Consider the following 19,845-nt stretch of genomic DNA (forward strand, 5'->3'; position numbering starts at 1 on the left):
AAGACAACGGGAAAACTATTCTATGCTTATCTTGGCAGCTATGATCTCCTGGGCAATGCAGACACTGTTAGGCAGTTGAAGTTGAATGTGCATGCGTACTCTGCCCGTTTCCCTTCCACCTACCCCTCTGCACAGCCCCAGGTGCTGGCAACCTCCGCTATGCCACTGGTTGACGGGGCCTGATAAGTGACTCTCTCCCTTGGTGCAGCAAATTAGCATGGCGACCCCTCTGATGGGATGCGGGTGGTGCTGTGGGTGAAACCACAGAGCCTAGGACTTGCCGATCAGAAGGTCAGCGGTTCGAATCCCCACAACAGGGTGAGCTCCCGTTGCTCGGTCCCAGCTCCTGCCCACCTAGCAGTTCAAAAGCACGTCAAAATGCAAGTAGATAAATAGGTACCGCTCCGGCGGGAAGGTAAACGGATTTCCGTGTGCTGCTCTGGTTCACCAGAAGCGGCTTAGTCATGCTGGCCACATGACCTGGAAGCTGTATTGAAATATACTCAGAGTCGCAAATGTACGCTGGCTCCCTTGGCCAATAAAGCGAAATGAGTGCCACAACCCCAGAGTTGGTCACAACTGGACCTAATGGTCAGGGGTCCCTTTACCTTTACCCCTCTGACATTTGCTATGTCCACAGCTGAGGCTTCCCCAGATTCGAGAAGATGTGGGAAGGGACACTTCTGCGTTGGCCTAGACTAGCAAGTTCTATAGTATCAGCATCTGGTAGGAAGCCAGTGTGGTGTAGTGGTTAGAGCCATTCCAGACTTCAACAGGCAAGACCTGGTTCAAATCCCCACTCGTCCACGAACCAATCACCTTATTCCACTGAAGACCATTTATTTCCTTGGCTCAGTTGTTTGCTGACCTATCGTTTTTGCTCTGCTGGCACCCAAAACCCAGATCAAAGTAAAAAAATAGAGTGGACAAATGTTCCAACAAGTGCCAGCCAGGAAGCTGCTGATAATCAATTGCATAAAGCCGACTTTGCCAACCTTGTGCTTTCCAGGTATTTTGGACAACAGATCCCATCAGCCCAGGTGATGGGAGCTGTAGTCTGAAACATCTGGAAAGCAAAAGGTTGGGGAGGGCTGGCAAAGCAAACTAGCTTCAGCTGTTTGAGTATATCATCAGTGCTCCCATTCATCTGATTTTTGCAAATCAACCCAGATTTTCTCTGACTTGCATTTCTGGGTATCTGAACAGACCACCCACTCACAGCAGACCCTTTTTGTCATGTGGTGCTGTTTCCCCAGCTATTTAAAGCAGCTGGGGCTTGTTCTCCTAAAACTGCAGAGCTGAGATTAGGCAGAAGAAAACGTTGCTTACTTGTCGGCCGGACTCCTGCAAGAGTGTCCCATGGATTGTGTGAGTTCCAGGTGCTCTCTGGTTTTTAGCATAGGAGACTGTTTGCAGGGAGGCTGCAGTATAAACTGCTGGGACTAAGCAGTTCTAGAAACCTGAAAGTGTTAATAGGTAGCTTGTTCTTGCAGGAGAAGAGTAAGCTTGTTTCCTAGATGACAGGTGCTTGTTTCTAGTTCCTTGCTAAATATTGTTGGTGCTTTGTCAGGGTGTGGGTGTGTCCTGTAATGCAATACAGTGGTACCTCGGGTTAAGTACTTAATTCGTTCCAGAGGTCTGTTCTTAACCTGAAACTGTTCTTAACCTGAAGCACCACTTTAGCTAATGGGGCCTCCCACTGCTGCTTGGCCGCCAGAGCACAATTTCTCTTCTTATCCTGAAGCAAAGTTCTTAACCTGAGGTACTATTTCTGGGTTAGCGGAGTCTGTAACCTGAAGCGTATGTAACCCGAGGTACCACTGTACCATCAATACACACAAAGCTTTCTGGAGCTTAGAAAAAGACTGGTCTCTGTCCCTAGCACCTTACAGTCCAAAAATCTGCCCATGGGAAAGGCAAGTACAGTGTAATTTAATGGGAAGTGGGTGCATAAATGTGGTTTTGTATTATAAGGAAAAACTGCTCCCTTTCCCTTATGGGGTATTCCGGAGACTGTATGGAGTCCTTAAGTGGGTTCCCTATCGGTAGGAGAAAATAAGAGGCCAACCAGAGAATATTGAGAAGCAAAGCAGCTAGTAAGCCTGGTCTTTATTAAAGGGACTGTCACAACAGGGTCCCCACTCATTACACACAGGAGGGAGGCGAACCCTGAGCAATGGTGCACAAGCCCTTATATAGACTTTTGAAACTGCCCACCCTGGCAGTCTACAGCAGAAATCCTGCCTGCCAGGATACCTGATAATGGTCACTGATTGCTTTACCTGGGCAGCCTGGTCATTCTTTTGTGATGGTAAATACTTTAGTTCAGGCTTCTTCAACCTTGGCCATCCAGATATTTTTGGCCTACAACTCCCATGATCCCTAGCTAGCAGGACCAGTGGGCAGGGATGATGGGAATTGTAGTCTCAAAAACATCTGGAGGGCAGAGGTTGAGGAAGCCTGCTTTAGTTCCTGAATCCAGGTCACAGGCTCGCCCTATTCAATACACAAATACGGCCTTAAGACAGGATTTGCAAGCAAAAAGACAATGGGAAGGCTTTCCCTATTTGCCTCCCTTACTGCAGAGGAATATTTGAGGAGAGTCAAAATGGCTTCAGGATTGCTCTATTTCAGACACATGGTTCATATATTTAGATATGTGTGCATTTATGAATATTCATTCTATATCGGAGACCTTAAAATTCTTATAACAGTGTGCTCAAAGGGGAATGGGTTTGAAGTAAGGACTTCACAGAAAATGTGGGTTTGGCAGAATGCATATTTGAGTGAATTGGTCCAATTGATCTGTGGTGTTATTTATTCACAGTAGTTTTACATTGCCCAGTGATGGAGTTCTTGGGACCAGCGCCATCTTTTTTAAATGAACAAGGAATAAAGGGGGGGGGGGCGGAAGGAGGAAAACTCTGGAGGTCCAGTGGAGTTCAGCCTTCTGACCCTAAGCAGCTAATAACTCCTGAAAAAAAAGTCAGTTCCTGAAAAGCTTTCCTACCCCTGCTCTAACAAATGAGATGAGTACTTTTCCGAGCACAATTCAAAGTGTTGGTGCTGACCTTTAAAGCCCTAAATGGCCTCGGTCCAGTATACCTGAAGGAGCGTCCGCACCCCCATCGTTCAGCCCAGACACTGAGATCCAGCGCCGAGGGCCTTCTGGCGGTTCCCTCATTGCTAGAAGTGAGGTTAAAGGGAACCAGGCAGAGGGCCTTCTTGGTAGTGGCGCCCACCCTGTGGAATGCCCTCCCATCAGATGTCAAAGAGATAAACAACTACCTGACATTCAGAAGACATCTTAAGGCAGCCCTGTTCAGGGAAGTTTTTAACATTTAACGCTGTACTGTTTTTAACACTTGATTGGGAGCTGCCCAGAGTGGCTGGGGAAACTCAGCCAGATGGGCGGGGTATAAATAATTTATTATTATTATTATTATTATTATGCATGTGCTTCTTGTTTATGGACTCATAGCCGGCTGCTTCCTTTTCTTCTGTATTGTAGGCTTTGTGTCCTAACCTTGATGCATGGGATGAGCCTTGCTCCAGCCCAAAGACTGTAAGAGCACCAATTCCCCTTCCTCCACTAAATCCTACCGTGTCACCGCCGCAGCTCAATTTGTGTCTGATTTCTCTTTCTGCAGAAATTGACTGCCACTGAATTTGAACTTGAGCAAGGGGACACCATTCAAGTGAAAGGGGTGATCTTGCCAGGTGCCAAAGAGTATGTTGTTCTTGTGTTTTTATTTCCCTCCCCGCCAATTTTTATTTATCGTTTTCATTTTTACACTTGAAACAATAACAACGCTTCACTTTTAAAAAAGAAAAACAAACCACAATTAATATCCACTCCACTTCCACCCCTTCCATTCTTCGTTTTGCACATTCTAATTTCCCCCTACATCTTATTCTTTCTCAACTTTATATCTCAATATTTCTTACTGCTGAATTTATTTTGTTACTGTTAACTTTTTGATAGGTTTACAATACATTTCCAAATAATCTATAAAATATTTCCAGTCTTATTCGAATACTCCCTGCCCCTGTTCCCTTGTTCTATTTGTCAGTTTTGCCATTTCTATATATTCTATGAATAGAATAATTTAATCTATTCATCTGTATCTGCCCTTAGGGTGAAAGGTGGGTAAGGAATAAAGAACCAGCAGCATGTGTCTCTATCCTGTCATTCCTGTGTTTGGATGTGTTTTTCCACTATCTTGGATCCAAATTCAGAAACAGAATGACCTAGCTTGAGGTTGAATCCTGACAAGACAGAAGTACTGTTTTGGGGGGACAAGAGGCGGGCGTGTGTGGAGGACTCCCTGGTCCTGAATGGGGTAACTGTGAAGGACCAGGTGTGCAGCCTGGGAGTCATTCTGGACTCACAGCTGAGCTGTCCATGGAGGCGCAGGTCAATTCTCTGTCCAGGGCAGCTGTTTATCAGCTCCACCTGGTACGCAGGCTGAGACCCTGTCTGCCCGCGGACTGACTCGCTAGAGTGATGCATGCTCTATTATCTCTTGCTTGGACTACTGCAATGCGCTCTATGTGGGGCTACCTTTGAAGGTGAGCCAGAAACTGCAACTAATCTAGAATGCGGCAGCTAGAATGGTGACTGGGAGCGGCCACCGAGACCATATAACACTGGTCTTGAAAGACCTACACTGGCTCCCAGTATGTTTCTGAGCACAATTTAAAGTGTTGGTGCTCACCTTTAAAGCCCTAAACAGCCTCGGTCCAGTATACCTGAAGGAGCGTCTCCACCTCCATTGTTCTGCCCGGACACTGAGATCCAGCGCCGAGGGCCTTCTGGCGGCTCCCTCCCTGCAAGAAGCCAAGTTACAGGGAACCAGGCAGAGGGCCTTCTCGGTAGTGGCACCCAGCTGTGGAACGCCCTCCCACCAGATGTCAAAGAGAAAAACAACTACCAGACTTTTAGAAGACATCTGAAGGCAGCCCTGTTCAGGGAAGCTTTTAATGTTTAATAGGTTATTGTATTTTAGTGTTTTGTTGGAAGCCGCCCAGAGTGGCAGGGTATAAATAATAAATTATTATTATTACTATTATTATTACTAGCTGCATTTTAAGCCTGAGAAGAGTATTCCCAGAGCACTGACTAACTTTTAAAGCAGTGGATCCCTTTCGGAGGCCATCTTCCAACATGGGTGTAGTCAGAATTTGTGTTTTGGGGGGCAGGACCCCCCACCTGTCATCATTCTCTGTCTGGCTCTGTCTAGAAGATTTGGAATGAAATATCTCAACAACCATTGTTTTAAGTTGCTTTCTTTTGACCCCAAGTGTTCAGAAAAACCTGTCAAAATCTTTCTACCATTTCTACTGTTAGTTAAGTTAGCTATGCCACTGCCCCCTGAGGCAGTTTGTTCCAGCTCTTGCTGTTTCTAAATGTATGATGTGAATGTGGCCCTTCAGTCCCAAGTTCGAGTTTTAGAGTTGGAAGGGGCCTTAGAGTCATCTAGTCCAACCCCTGCAATGCAGTCACCAGTAACACTTTCACCCTGAGTTCACGTTTTTCCTCCCTGCATTGGTCATCCTCTTAAAGGTTTTCCGTCAATCTGGGCGAAGACTGTGAAAATCTTGTCCTTCACTTCAACCCACGCTTTGACAACCAGAATGACATGAGCTCCATTATCTGCATGTCCAAAAAACATGGGGTGTGGGGGAAAGAAGAGAGGATAACCGACTTCCCTTTTGAGAAAGGTGGCAAATTTAAGGTGAGCACTTAGCTGTATATCATAGAATCTTAGAATTGGAAGGGACCCTAGGGGTCATCTAGTCCAACAATTCAGGAATCTCAGCCAAAGCAGCCATGGCAGATGGCCACCCAACCTCCAAGGAAGGAGAGTCCACAACCTTCTGAGGGCATCTGTTACATTGCTGAACAGCTCTTAGCCTCCAGAGCAGGAGAACACAAACTTGCTCCATCCTCTACACCAGTGTTTCCCAACCTTGGGTCTTCAACTGTTTTTGGACTACAATTCCCATCACCCCTGACCACTGATCTTGCTAGCTAGGGATGATGGGAGTTGGAGTCCAGAAATGGGTGGAGACCCAAGGTTGGGAAACACTGCTCTATACAACAACCCTTTTGATATTTGAAGATGACTATCCTATCTCCTGTTGACTTTGTCCATGGAGTTTTCTTGGCAGGGATACTGCAGTGGCTTGCCGGCTCCTGCTCCAGGTGGATCACGTTTGGTCAAAACTCTCCACTATGACCTGTCCATCTTGGGTGGCCCTGCACGGCATAGCTCGTAGCTACTCTGAGTTATTCAAGCCCCTTCACCACGGCCAGGCAGTGATCCCATGGACTGCAAGAAGACCAAACCTATCCATTCTTAAGGAAATCAGCCCTGAGTGCTCACTGGAAGCTGAGGCTCCAAGACTTTGGCCACCTCATGAGAAGAGAAGACTCCCTGGAAAAGACCCTGATGCTGGGAAAGATGGAGGGCACAAGGAGAAGGGGACGACAGAGGACAAGATGGTTGGATAGTGTTCTCAAAGCTACCAGCATGAGTTTGACCAAACTGCGGGAGGCAGTGGAAGACAGGAGTGCCTGGCGTGCTCTGGTCCATGGGGTCACGAAGAGTCAGACATGACTAAACGACTAAACAACAACAACAAGCTTCTGGTGCAAACAAGCAATGCATCACTAGCAGAAAATCGACCCATACCAACAGGTTAACCTGGATTAATAGCATTTATTTAACTCACTGTAGATAAGAGTAAAATGGGGGTGCAAGGCAATTCTGATGTGCCCTAGACTGCCACACTTGGGGTCAGAACAGCCTGGGGTGCCCTTGCAGGAACCATTCCTTTAAAAGCTTTCAAATGCTGCCTGGGACATGTGTTTTGTTTTTAAAGTGTGTGGTGTCCCCCGCTGGTCATGATTATTCCTTTTATTTATTGTAGCTTTCCTTCATTCTTTACACTTATGAGATCAAGGTGCAGCTGGCAGACGGCCATGACATCTTCTTCCCCAACAGGCTGGGCCTGGAGACCATCAAGTACGTTGCGGTGGAAGGAGACGTCAGAATCAAAGCCCTCAGATTTCTCAGATTATCCTAGTCCCAAGTCACTGTTGTCTTGTTACATGTCTGAATAAACACAGCTTGTGCTCTTCAATACATGTCATTTCACATGGTTTTATTTTGTAAGAGGGAGGAAGGGGGCAATTTTCAGGCCAGGAGCTGCTGCCATTAATAATAATAATAATAATAATAATAATAATAATATTTACTCTGCCCATCTGACTGGGTTTCCCAAGCCCCTCCAGGTGGCTTCCAGCACATATAAAAACATAATAAAATGCCAAACATTTAAAATGTTAAGAGTTTTCAACATACGATACAATAAGAACCCAACTAGTGTAAAAAAACAACAACGGAAAATTAAGGATAAAGGAGCAAAAGAGGAAAGAAAGAAAGAAAAGAGAGAAATAAATTAATATAATAAAACACAAGGAGACGATAGAGAAGAAGAAGAAGAGGAGTTTGGACTTGATATCCTGCTTTATCACTACCCGAAGGAGTCTCAAAGCGGCTAGAGAGAGAGATATAGAATCTCCTATCACACTTGTTTCTTAATTTTCAATCTGCATACAGAGAATTTAATTCTCCCAGCGCTTCCTCCTTCCTCAGTCTCACACCCCCAAAAAATCACTCTAGCTTGCCTCTCAAATGGCTGACTTTCTCTTTGGTCTATTACCTCTCTGAATCTACCTTCGTTTATCCTGATTATATGTCTTCAGAGATCGAAACATTCATATGAATAACATTAATTGAGAACCATAAAAAATTAAAGATCTTTGGGAATGGGTGGGGGTGGGGGTGTTGAGGGAAAAAAGCCTTTGAGGGCCACATTCCACTGGTGAGTTGGGGTTGGGGCCCAATATAGGTTGAGGAACAAATGGAAGTTTTTCCTTTATGGCTTCTGTGCGCACACAGGCAGAGCACTTTGCAGCAGTAGACCCTACCCCAAAGCGACGGGTCAGGCCGTAGCTTAGACATGGAATGCGTGCTCTACATGCACAAGGTCCCTGGTCCAATTCTTGGCTCAGTTCTCCAGGTAGGACTAGGAATGTCCCTCATCCGAAACCTTGGACAGGCTCTGCCAGTCAGTCAGGGCTGGATTTAGGTTTGATGAGGCCCTAAACTACTGAAGGTAATGGGGTCCTTTATATGGGGCAGCTGTCTACCAGCTCCACCTGGTACGCAGGCTGAGACCCTACCTGCCCATGGACTGTCTCACCAGAGTGGTGAATGCTCTAGGTATCTCTCGCTTGGACTACTGCAATGCGCTCTACGTAGGGCTACCTTTGAAGGTGACCCGGAAACTACAACTAATCCAGAATACGGCAGCTAGACTGGGAGCGGCCACCGTGACCACATAACACCAGTCTTGAAAGACCTACGCTGGTTCCCAGTATGTTTCTGAGCACAATTCAAAGTGTTGGTGCTCACCTTTAAAGCCCTAAACAGCCTCGGTCCAGTATACCTGAAGGAGCGTCTCCACCTCCATTGTTCTGCCCGGACACGGAGGTCCAGGGCCGAGGGCCTTCTGGCAGTTCCATCTCTGCGAAGCAAAGCTACAGGGAACCAGGCAGAGGGCCTTCTCGGTGGTGGCGCCTGCCTTGTGGAATGCCCTCCCATTAGATGTCAAAGAGATAAACAACTACCTGACATTTAGAAAACACCTGAAGGCAGCCCTGTTCAGGGAAGCTTTTAATGTGTGACATTTTGATGTATTTTTAATTTTTGTTGGAAGCCGTCCAGAGTGGCTGGGGAAACCCAGCCAGATGGGTGGGGTCAGTGGCGTAGCGTGGGTTGTCAGCACCCGGGGCAAGGCAAGTAATTTGCACCTCCTAACCCATGGATTTGCGCCCCCTAACCCTAACCCCCAGATGTTGCGCCCGGTGCGGCCGGCCCCCCCTGCACCCCCACGCTACGCCACTGGGTGGGGTACAAACAAACAAACAAACAAACAAATAAAATGTCCAACTGTCCTTTGTCAACAACCAATTATCACTGTTTTTTTGTACTGAATATATGCTATATGGTAATTTATGGACCTAACAGGTATCTAAAGCCATTTGCATATGCAGATTGTAGACACCTTATATATAGAAATGAGCAAACCCGTGATATTTTAGGGAACAGGCTAGCAGGCGGGGCCCATTACTTACATCACAGGAGCCTACACAACACAAAACACTGTTGCTGTATGTAGGTTTTATTTTATTTGTTTTTTATCTTCTATTTTGGAAATGTACATCCAGTTTCTTTTTCCTTAAAAAAAATTTGGGGCCCCCAAAAGAGTGGGGCCCTAGGTTATAGCTTATTTAGCTTATATGTAAATCCGGCACTGCAAATGGAGCCGTGCACTGTCTACTCAGAAGTAAGTCCCACTGTAATCAATGGAGCTTACTCCCAGGTAACTGGGTAGCTTTATACTGCAATCCTAAGCATTTTTACTCAGAACTAATTCCCACTGAGTTCAATAGGATTTACTCTTTGGTATGTTCCTAAGCATTCTCACAGTTTCCATCATTTTTATTATTACTATTACTATATTCCACCTCTCTCCCTGACAGCGACTCAAGGCAGCTTTCAGCTAAAATTTGATTTCATTCCATTTATCTGCGGAAGCTGTTGTATACGATCCCTTCCCACATTTATTCCCTTCTTCACATTTATTCTTTACAACACTCCTGCTAGGTAGGTTACTTGTAATTGGCTCAAGGTGATGTAGATGTGTGTATTCAATCTATGTGTTTGGCGAGATCAAATGCAGGAGTAATAATAATAATAATAAATATTTATTTATACCCTGCCCATCTGGCTGGGTTTCCCGAGGGAGAAGAGGATGTCCCCATTTTCATCAGAGAAATTAGCTAAGGCTGTGTTTAAAATAGTGCTTTTGCGGGCCCATAAAGTTTGTTGGAATAAGCAACAGACTGCAATGTCCACTGTGCTGAGAGAATATCAGCCACCAAATGGTTATTGAACCTAAGAACAGAAAGCCAAGTGGCCCTTCTACATTTTGTGCTTTGCTTTCTCTTTAAGCTTTCCTGCTTCTTTCTGCTATATCCCAGAAATGCCTGCTGAAATTAAAAGTTTACAGCAGAGAACCAGCTTCCAGCACCACCAATCAGGAGCACTTTGCTGCTGCAGGCCCATTAATGCCATTTACATCTAAATCTAATTTAACTGGCTGGCCGGCCAGCCTTTGCTGCTTGTGCTGCTTTCCAAAATCCAAATCAAATCAAAGAAGCAATGACCAAATATTTCAAGGAGCCCAAGCCAGGAGGCTGCTGAGATCAATTGCACATTAAGAAGTAGCATCAGCTGTTTGAGTTTACGATTAGTGTTTCCATTCATTTGAAAGCCGCTAGCTTCCCACCCCATTGACTGATTTTTCCTCCTTGCATTTCTGCCGGTCTTCACTCAGAGGATAACCTTTTTGTCATGTGATGCAATTTCCCCAGATATTTAAGGGCAGCTGGGGAGTCTTTGCTGAAACCTTTTAAAAAGCAGCTGGAAGTGGCTTGATTTATTGAATCTCAGAGAGAAGAAAGTATTGCTTACTTGTGAGATTGTATCATGGAGACGGTGAGTCCCGGGTTCTCTGTTGCTGCTGTAAGACTAGGAGACTGTTGGTATTGAGGTGGTAATACAAGCAACAGACACTGAACAGGACTGGAAACCTATCAGCTTGGGAATGAGTTAACAGTTATCAGCTAGGAAACAATCTATGTGTGGCACTTCTAACCTTCCCTGTTTTCTTGCTTCTGGTTTCTTACTAAATTCTTTTTTTGTGTTTTGTCAGTGGGACTCTCCTCTGTTTTTGTTTGTTTGTTTTTTTAAAATTTACCGTATTTTTTGCCCTATAGGACGCACTTTTTCCCCTCCAAAAATGAAGGGGAAATGTGTGTGCGTCCTATGGGGCGAATGCAGGCTTTCGCTGAAGCCTGGAGAGCGAGGGGGGTTGGTGCGCACCGACCCCTCTCGCTCTCCAGGCTTCAGGAAGCTATCCGTTAGCTGTGGGAGAGCCGCGCGGCTCTCCCATGGCTAGCGGAAAGCTTGCCTGTACCCAGAAGCTTGGGGCGCGCTGAGCTCTGCACGCCCCAAGCTTCGGGATTAGCGCAGAGCACCTGGGGGGGAAATAATTTCCCCCCCTTTATTCCCCGCCAAAAAAAACTAGGTGCGTCCTATGGGGCGAAAAATACGGTAATCTTTTTTTGATGCAAACAACAACCGCAAAAGACACAACAAAAACCAATAATAACACAATTTGACAATTCAGATTTAAATACACCGATATACCTATGACTGCACCTTTTTAACAATATTTTCCCACCTCTCTCTCCTCCCCCCAGTTCCCCCCACTATCCGCCTTATCGCTTAAATATTCATTCCAGATTTCTTCATATTTATCCATTCTTAATTTGCGTCGACATGCAGTTCGTTCATATGTAGCTAATCTGTCCATATTATCAAGCCATGTGCTCAATGGAATCTTTTTCGCTCCTCTGTTAATGATGAGACCGTATTATCAAAATGCATGGTAATTTCCAGCATAAATTGAAAAGATGGGTCCCACCGAACTTACAAACAAAGGTTTACCTGTGGGAGAAGCAAGTATAATGTGATTTTAGGGGATGGAGGTGTGCAAATGTAGCTTTTCATGCGCAAACGGCCCCAAGGCAGGTGCCTGTGAGGGGGCCCAGACTCTGAGCTTCTATTTTAAAAATAGAAATCTCTAGCCCACTAGAAGGAAGGTTATAGAGCAAAAGGTGCAGGTACCCTTCTAAGCAATTTCTGCGAGGTAATGTTAGCCTGGCTCCTGCTGCCTTGCAGTGTTTTTAACCAGTGAGTGAAGTCATTTAGTTATTATTTCATAAAATTTATATACTGCTTGATTGTAGGAAACTTTAGTGTAGTTTACCCTGCTCTGCCCCTTCTATGACAAATGAGATACAGTGGTACCTCTGGTTAAGTACTTAATTCGTTCCGGAGGTCCGTACTTAACCTGAAACTGTTCTTAACCTGAAGCATCACTTTAGCTAATGGGGCCTCCTGCTGCTGCTGCGCCGCTGGAGCCCAATTTCTGTTCTTACCCTGAAGCAAAGTTCTTAACCTGAAGCACTATTTCTGGGTTAGCAGAGTCTGTAACCTGAAGCGTATGTAACCTGAGGTACCACTGTATTACCTATGTTCTTGTCTATTTGTTTGTTGCTGGCTGCATTCTTTGGTCCTGTCTTGTAGAAATTAGAAAGTCTTCTCCACCCATGACTCATGGGCTCAATTTGTTTCCTGGCCAAAGATTGTAACAGCACTAATTTCCCCTCTCCTTTCCTCTGTCTCTCCTAAATCTCACCATGCTATCGCTATGGTTGAAAACCTGTCTGGTTTCCCCTGCCGTAGAAGCTGATTGCTACCCATCTTCAACTTCTACATGGAGACACGATTCTAGTAAACGGGAGGTGCTGGGAAGATGCCAAAAGGTAAGATGAGAAGGTGGGGAAGAGTGTTCCCAGGACTGCAGTGGTGAGGAACCTCAGCCTTGGGGCAGAATGTGGCCCTCCATCTCTCTCTGACTCTGGCCCTCAGAACTGTTTCGGACTGCATATTTCCCTGGCCCTGCTCCACACCCTTCCTAAGTATTCTGGCCTGGCTGGAATGTGTCCTTGAACTCCGATATGCCTCTTGCTCAGATGCAGAGAGGTGTGACAATCTGCATAGCAATTATCTCACTGTACAAAGGTAAAAATTGCAACCAACGTTTGCCTCTGGCATGTTGCGCTGACCTGGAAAACGTTAATCCCCCTCCTTGCTGTTCTAGTGTGCGCATGAAATCTTCCTCCTTGCAATCTGAACTCATTGGTTTCATTCCCACCCTTTAGATCAGGCTTCCCCAACCTGGTGCCCTCCAGAACTGAAATTCCATCACCCCTGACTGCTGGGTATGCTGGCTAGGGCTTGTCCCAAACATCTGAAGGGCACCAGGTTGTGGAAAGATGCTCTTTAACCAACAAAATACAGTTGGGAAGGCTGATCTGCCAATCCTTTAAAACATGTGCAGGTGGGGAACACATAGCCCCCTTGACCATTTTTCTCTAGGTTCTGCTTACCCTGCTCGGTCCTAATAATAATAATAATAATTAATAATAAATTTATTATTTATACCCTGCCCATCTGGCTGGGCTTCCCCAGCCACTCTGGGCGGCTTCCAACAAAACATTAAAATCCAGTAATGCATCAAACATTAAAAGCTTCCCTAAACAGGGCTGCCTTCAAATGTCTTCTAATAGTCTGGTAGTTGTTGTTCTCTTTGACATCTGGGGGGAGGGTGTTCCACAGGGCGGGTGCCACCACCAAGAAGGCCCTCTGCCTGGTTACCTGTAGCCTCACTTCTTGCAGTGAGGGAACTGCCAGAAGGCCCTTGGCACTGGACCTCAGTGTCCGGGCTGAACGATAGAGGTGGAGACGCTCCTTCAGATATACATGACTGAGGCCGTTTAGGGGTTTAAAGGTCAGCACCAACACTTTGAATTGTGCTTGGAAACATACTGGGAGCCAGTGTAGGTCTTTCAACACCGGTGTTATGTAGTCTTGGCAGCCGCTCCCAGTCACCAGTCTAGCTGCCGCATTCTGGAGTAGTTGTAGTTTCCGGGTCACCTTCAAAGGTAGCCCCACATAGAGTGCATTGTGGTAGTCCAAGCGGGAGATGACCAGAGCATGAGCCACTCTGATGAGGCAGTCAGCGGGCAGGTAGGGTCTCAGCCTATGTACCAGATGGAGCTGGTAGACAGGCGCCCTGGACACAACTTTCTGCAAGTTGTTAGCCCTCATCTGCTGTAGAGGGATAAGAATGCCAGCTTACATTGCAAGGTTGTTGTAAGTCCTACATTGCAGGGGGTTGGACTAGAATGATGATCCTTTGGGTCCCAACTCTACAGTTCTATAAGAAGCTATTTAAGGGTGAATGTGGTGTTGGGAGGTTGGCATGAGTTAAGTAACTTAAGAGCTACACAGAAGGAAGCCACAGCAAGCAGAGAGTAGGCTCTATCTTGCTACCCCATCAATATACACCAGGGATCAGGAAACTTTTTCAGCAGGGGGCCGGTCCACTGTCCCTCAGACCTTGTAGGGGGCTGGACTATATTGGGGGGGGGGAAATGAACAAATTCCTATGCCCCACAAATAACCCAGAGATGCATTTTAAATAAAAGGACACATTCTACTCATGTAAAAACACGCTGATACCCGGACCGTCTGCGGGCCAGATTTAGAAGGTGAGTGGGCCGGATCCGGCCCCCAGGCATTAGTTTGCCTACCCAGGATATACATTCAACTCCAGACTTCATTACAGTGGTACCTCGGGTTAAGTACTTAATTCGTTCCAGAGGTCCGTTCTTAACCTGAAACTGTTCTTAACCTGAGGTACCACTTTAGCTAATGGGGCCTCCTGCTGCCGCTGCACTGCCAGCGTGTGATTTCTGTTCTCACCCTGAAGCAAAGTTCTTAACCCGAGGTAGTATTTCTGGGTTAGCGGAGTTGGTAACCTGAAGCATATTTAACCCAAGGTACCACTGTATTCTCTGCAATCTAGAACTTTGCTTTATAGTGAAGAGTTCTCACAAAACCTAAATCTTTGGGCTGAAGACGTCCTAGCTGCATAGGCCATATATCAATACCTGGTACCGGGGGCCTGTATTAGTTACTCTGCTGGTTTCACTCTGTATCCTTGCTTCATATCTGTTATCCTCGCCAAGCTTTGTTGTGAATCTGGGCCAAGACTGTGAAAACGTCGTCCTTCACTTCAACCCCCGCTTTAACTACCGGACCGATGTGAACGTCATTGTCTGCAACTTCAAGAAGCTGGGGAAGTGGGGGAAAGAGGAGAGACTAAACTTCTTCCCTTTTGAGCAAGGCGGCAAAGTCAAGGTGAGGACTTGGCAGAAGTGGGGTGGGTGGGTGGTCCTGGTTCCATTATGGTGGAGGTCCGCTAGGGGGGTGAACTTGTGGTCCTCCAGGTGACATTGCACTCCAAACTCCCATCAGCCCCAGCCAGCTTGCCCAGTGGTCAGGCACAATGGGGCCAGCAGTCCAACAGCACTTGGAGTGCCTATGTACAGGACAACTGGAACCCCACTGTGTGTCTTCTTCTAAGATCTCACCTTCCCAGCTGTTTCTTAGCCAAGCTGGTGCCTTCCAGATGTGTTGTCTCAGGCTGATGGGACTTGTCATCTGGAAGATGCGGTTGGTGTAAAAAGGTAAAGTTAAAGGGACCCCTGACCATTAGGTCCAGTCGTGACCGACTCAGGGGTTGCGGCACTCATCTCGCTTTATTGGCCAAGGGAGCCGGCGTACAGCTTCCGGGTCATGTGGCCAGCATGACTAAGCCTCTTCTGGAGAACCAGAGCAGCGCACGGAAACACCGTTTATCTTTCCGTCGGAGCGGTACCTATTTATCTACTTGCACTTTGATGTGCTTTTCAACTGCTAGGTTGGCAGGAGCAGGGATCGAGCAATGGGAGCTCACCCTTTGGTGGGGATTCGAACCGCCGACCTTCTGATTGGCAAGTCCTGGGCTCTGTGGTTTAACCCACAGCAACACCCACATCCCTGAGGTTGGTGTAGACAGTGCTAAACTCACAAGTTCACACCAAGTCAACCAACCCTCCTAGACCATCCTGCTAGCTGCCCTAACAATACTTTGGCTATTATGCTCCCCTAATCTAGCTAGAGGGACATAGGTGACGCTGTGGGTTAAACCACAGAGCCTAGGACTTGCTGATCAGAAGGTGGACATGATATGATTGGCTGCAGAGGCATCCTGCAGTCCATTGGAAGCTGTGCCGGACGTTCGGCTTCCGAAAGTCATTCAAAACCCGGAACACTCACTTCCGGGTTTCGATCGTTTGGGAGCCGATTTGTTTGGGAGCCAAGGCGTTTGAGTTCCAAGGTACGGCTGTACAGTCTTTTAATAGGTAGTATTAACATGTAGAGTTAAGACAAGTCTGGCTCTTGGGCTTTGGAAGGGCACAAACTCGGCCACTATGAAGAGCCCTGGGGTCAAAGTAACTCATGATGCTCTTGCACAAGACCTGGACACTGAATGGTCAACTCGCCATGTCTCCAGAATGACTGCTGTTCTGCTAGAAGTTTTCAAACACCATCAGGCTTTATAAAAAATGTTCCTCCTTCTGCTTCTTTCAGATCTCCTTCACCTTTCTTTCTTCAGAGATAAAAGTCTTGGCAGAGGGCCACGAATATACCTTCCCCAACCGTGTGGGCCTGGATGTCATCAGCTACATAGCAGTGCAAGGAGACATTAACCTCAGAGTCCTCAAACTTGTCCCCCCTCGTCCTGTGGATTAATAAATTCAATTGTGTTGTTCAAAGAAAGGGCGCATCGCATGTTTTGATTTTAGAATGGGAATGGTGAACCGTTTTTCAGCTTGAGGGCCTCATTCTGTCCTAGACAACCTCTAGAGGGCCGCCATGTGGGAGCAGTTGATTGGCTCAGAGGCCCAACGCATGGGAATTTCACCTTTTAGGTTTCTCTGCACACTCACCCAACCTTCTCTGGTCCTCCATCCAGGCCACCAAGAGGAATGGTCAGATTTCAAGGACACATTGAAACCAGGCAAAACTCATGGAATACAGAGTAATAATAAATTTATTATTATTATTATTTATTCCCCGCCCATCTGGCTGGGTTTCCCCAGCCACTCTGGGCTGCTTCCAACCGAATATTAAAAACACAATACAGCATTAATCATTTAAAAACTTGCCTAAACAGGGTTGCCTTCAGATGTCTTTTAAAAGTAAGATAGTTGCTTATTTCCTTGACATCTAATGGGTTGGTGAGGGTTGTAGCCTGGGCATACTTCCAACGGCCAGATAAGAAGGTCCTGGGGGCCACATTTGGCTCCCTGTCCTGAGGGTCCCCACCTGTATTTTATAACATCTTTGGGATTATGCTCTTCTGCTTTTGGATGACAGTAAAGAGGAAGCCATGATCCCCTCTGCCGGGGTTTCCTGAGTCATTGACCTCAAACATTTCTCTCTCTTGGGGGCCATCTTGATAGGGGGCCCCCCTCTGTATGAAGCAGCATCAAAGGTTGTCCTCATCTGAAGTGGGAGGGGTGGTGTGTTTACTCTGCAAAACTGCATCAAACATACAAAACGGGATTCAGCCGCAGTTTTTTTTTATTTTTGTTGTCCTCTTCAGTTAGCTAAGGCTTGCATGTGATGGCACATGCAAACTTAGATGTTCTTGTGTGACTTTCTGCTTGAATTGTGGCAGTTCAGTATAAATGGGAGGGTATCTTAAATATAATTCAATTTGGCTTTACAAATGCATTGCTATGTTTTTGAGAGAGGAGAGGCCAAGTCGCTGCTGCTGCTTTCTCTTTAGAGTCAAAGAAGCCTACTATTAGTTCCTTTTGCTCCCCTAAAATGCAGTTTACAAGGTGTGTTCTTGTTTTCCGAAACATAACTGCTAATAACTAATGCTGAGTGTGCCACCTATTGGCTGAAGCAAGTTTCAGGTCTTATTAAAGGACTTGCTTTTTATATTTCGATGTGGGAGAGCTAAACAACCCTCTCGTCAGCACCACCTCCCTGGGGAGTTTTTAAGTAAAAATAAAGTAGTGGGGAGGAGTTCATTTGAAGGCTTACCAGTAATAATATACCCCGCCCATCTGACTGGGTTGCCCCAGCCACTCTGGGCAGCTTCCAGCCCTCGTATCTACGGGACCGCCTCTCCTGGTATGCCCCACAGAGGACCTTAAGGTCAATGAATAACCATAGTTTAGAGGTCCCGGGCCCTAAGGAAGTCAGACTATCCTCCGCCAGGGCCAGGGCCTTTTCAGTGATGGCTCCTACCTGGTGGAATGCTCTGTCCCATGAAACTAGGGCCCTTCAGGATTTAACCTCCTTCCGTCAGGCCTGTAAGAGAGAGCTATTCCACCTGGCCTTTAATTTGAATTTAGCCTGATCTTTTATTTCCCTTCCCTTCTCTTCCCTCCCCCTTTTATGAAGATCACCTGCTCTGAGACCCCACAGCTAATTCTCCCCTGGCCTCCTCGCTGGCCCAAGTAGGACCAATTCAGCCAGCTAGCCCTGGGGATTAAATGTAAATGTAAAGGGACCCCTGACCATTAGGTCCAGTCGTGGCCGACTCTGGGATTGCGGCGCTCATCTCACTTTATTGGCCGAGGGAGCCGGCGTACAGCTTCCAGGTCATGTGGCCAGCAAGACTAAACTGCTTCGGGTGAACCAGAACTACTAGGTTGGCAGGAGCTGGGACAGAGCAACAGGAGCTCACCCCGTTGCGGGGATTCGAACCACCGATCTTCTGATAGGTTTAACCCACAGCGCCACCCGCGTCTCCTGCCCTGGGGGTTATCTAATGCTTATTTCCCCTAAATTGATTTTTGATTTTTGATTTTTATTGTTATTCATGTTTTTATACTGTCTTTTATGCTGCTTTTATAATTAAGTGTTTTAAAATTGTTGTTAGCCACCTGAGCCCGGTTTTTGAACTGGGAAGGGTGGGGTATAAATAAAAATTTATTAGTATTATTATAAAAAACATAACATTGTAGAATTGTTGGAAGGAATCCTGAGTGTCATCAAGTCCAATCCCCCACAATGCAGGGATCTTTTTCCCAATGTGGGGCTTGACTGAGAGTCTCATGCTCTCCTGACTGAGCTCACTATATGCATCTAGGGCACAAATTGTTAGGATATTTCCGTTCCACCTTAAAAGGGAGCAGGCTATGTGAGTCATACAGCCTGCGTATTTCCTGTTCACAGGATGTTTCTGTTTTGATAGAGCTGTTGTCTCTCACTCTCTCTGCGCCTGAACACGCAAGCAGGCAGTCATGTTTTTTCTTTGTTCTGACCAACACTGAATAAACTTCTAAATGATACTCTCCTGAGTGCGTCTTTCGCTGTGCATTATCTGCTGATAGAGCGAGCATCAGTTCTGGAATGTGGAAAGCTATTTTCTGGAGCTCGTGTCGCTAATTGCTGATACTGTATCTACGGGAGATCGATGGACGTCCGGAGTCGACGTGGAGGCAGTGATGGCCTTTGTCTCCCTGGCAGTATCCCAACAAAGTCTCTGCTCGAATAAATGTTGCTAAATGTGTTTAGAGGCAGATATTCTGTGAAGTGGAGGCTGCCAGATCCACTGCGAGATTAAAATGCTAAGAAACATCCTTTGGAACAGTGAGCTGACAGGCTGGGCTTTAGAAGTGAGTGCAGGACAGAGAATGGGGCAAATAAAGTAATGTTACACATGGTGGAGAAGAGCCATCATCAGCAATGTGGAATAAGAGACAGGCAGAGCTGTCCCGAGACATTTTGGCACCTGAGGGGAATTATAAAAGGGTGTCCCCCTGCCCTGTCAGGGAAGAAGCGGGGTGAGTGAAGATCTACATCAGGATCAAGGGGGGGGATGATGATTACATGGATCCCACCTTCGTCGCCAGTGAAATATACTCAGAGTCCTGTAGTGATTTCATGCTCTTTATTGCAGCTTGTAAAACAGTGATTTAATTTCCCCCCAAACCTCAGGTCTTTATATACATTATTTACACCCTGAGTCCCATCTGATTGGCTGATTCTCCTTCCCTCCTGGAGCCTGATTGGTCAGGCCAATCAGTTGTTGCATTCTACGATCCTACCAGCCTAATAGGCTGATTAACTTCTTCCTGGAGCCTGATTGGTCTTCCCCTGCAAGCCAATCGGTTGTTGCATTCTAGGATCCTACTTGCCTATTGTTCTAGGATCCAAGGTTAGT

At 46.4% G+C, this 19,845-nt stretch overlaps 2 protein-coding genes across 3 annotated transcripts; both read left to right on the plus strand.

Annotated features, from left to right (window-relative positions):
* Positions 1–1,312: 1,312 nt before the first annotated feature.
* Positions 1,313–7,134, plus strand: LOC309350370 (16 kDa beta-galactoside-binding lectin-like). Of its 2 annotated transcripts, XM_081877414.1 has the most exons (5): positions 1,313–1,368; positions 3,512–3,565; positions 3,651–3,730; positions 5,567–5,738; positions 6,937–7,134. In XM_081877414.1, exons 1-5 carry the CDS (start codon positions 1,360–1,362, stop codon positions 7,090–7,092), a joined length of 471 nt encoding a protein of 156 aa, XP_081733540.1. In that variant the 5' UTR covers positions 1,313–1,359; the 3' UTR covers positions 7,093–7,134. The 2 variants fall into 2 exon arrangements, with proteins under 2 accessions (XP_081733540.1, XP_081733541.1); XM_081877415.1 differs by lacking the exon at positions 3,512–3,565 and having other exon boundaries at positions 1,320–1,368.
* A 3,438-nt stretch (positions 7,135–10,572) lies between these two features.
* On the plus strand, positions 10,573–16,409 carry LOC309350564 (16 kDa beta-galactoside-binding lectin-like; the record flags this gene model as incomplete). Its single annotated transcript, XM_081877529.1, has 4 exons — positions 10,573–10,634; positions 12,450–12,529; positions 14,801–14,972; positions 16,248–16,409. Exons 1-4 carry the CDS (start codon positions 10,626–10,628, stop codon positions 16,407–16,409), a joined length of 423 nt encoding a protein of 140 aa, XP_081733655.1. The 5' UTR covers positions 10,573–10,625.
* Positions 16,410–19,845: the final 3,436 nt, after the last annotated feature.

The sequence above is a fragment of the Podarcis erhardii genome (genome assembly GCF_964252035.2).
Source record: "Podarcis erhardii genome assembly, chromosome: 9".
Lineage (NCBI taxonomy): Eukaryota > Metazoa > Chordata > Lepidosauria > Squamata > Lacertidae > Podarcis > Podarcis erhardii.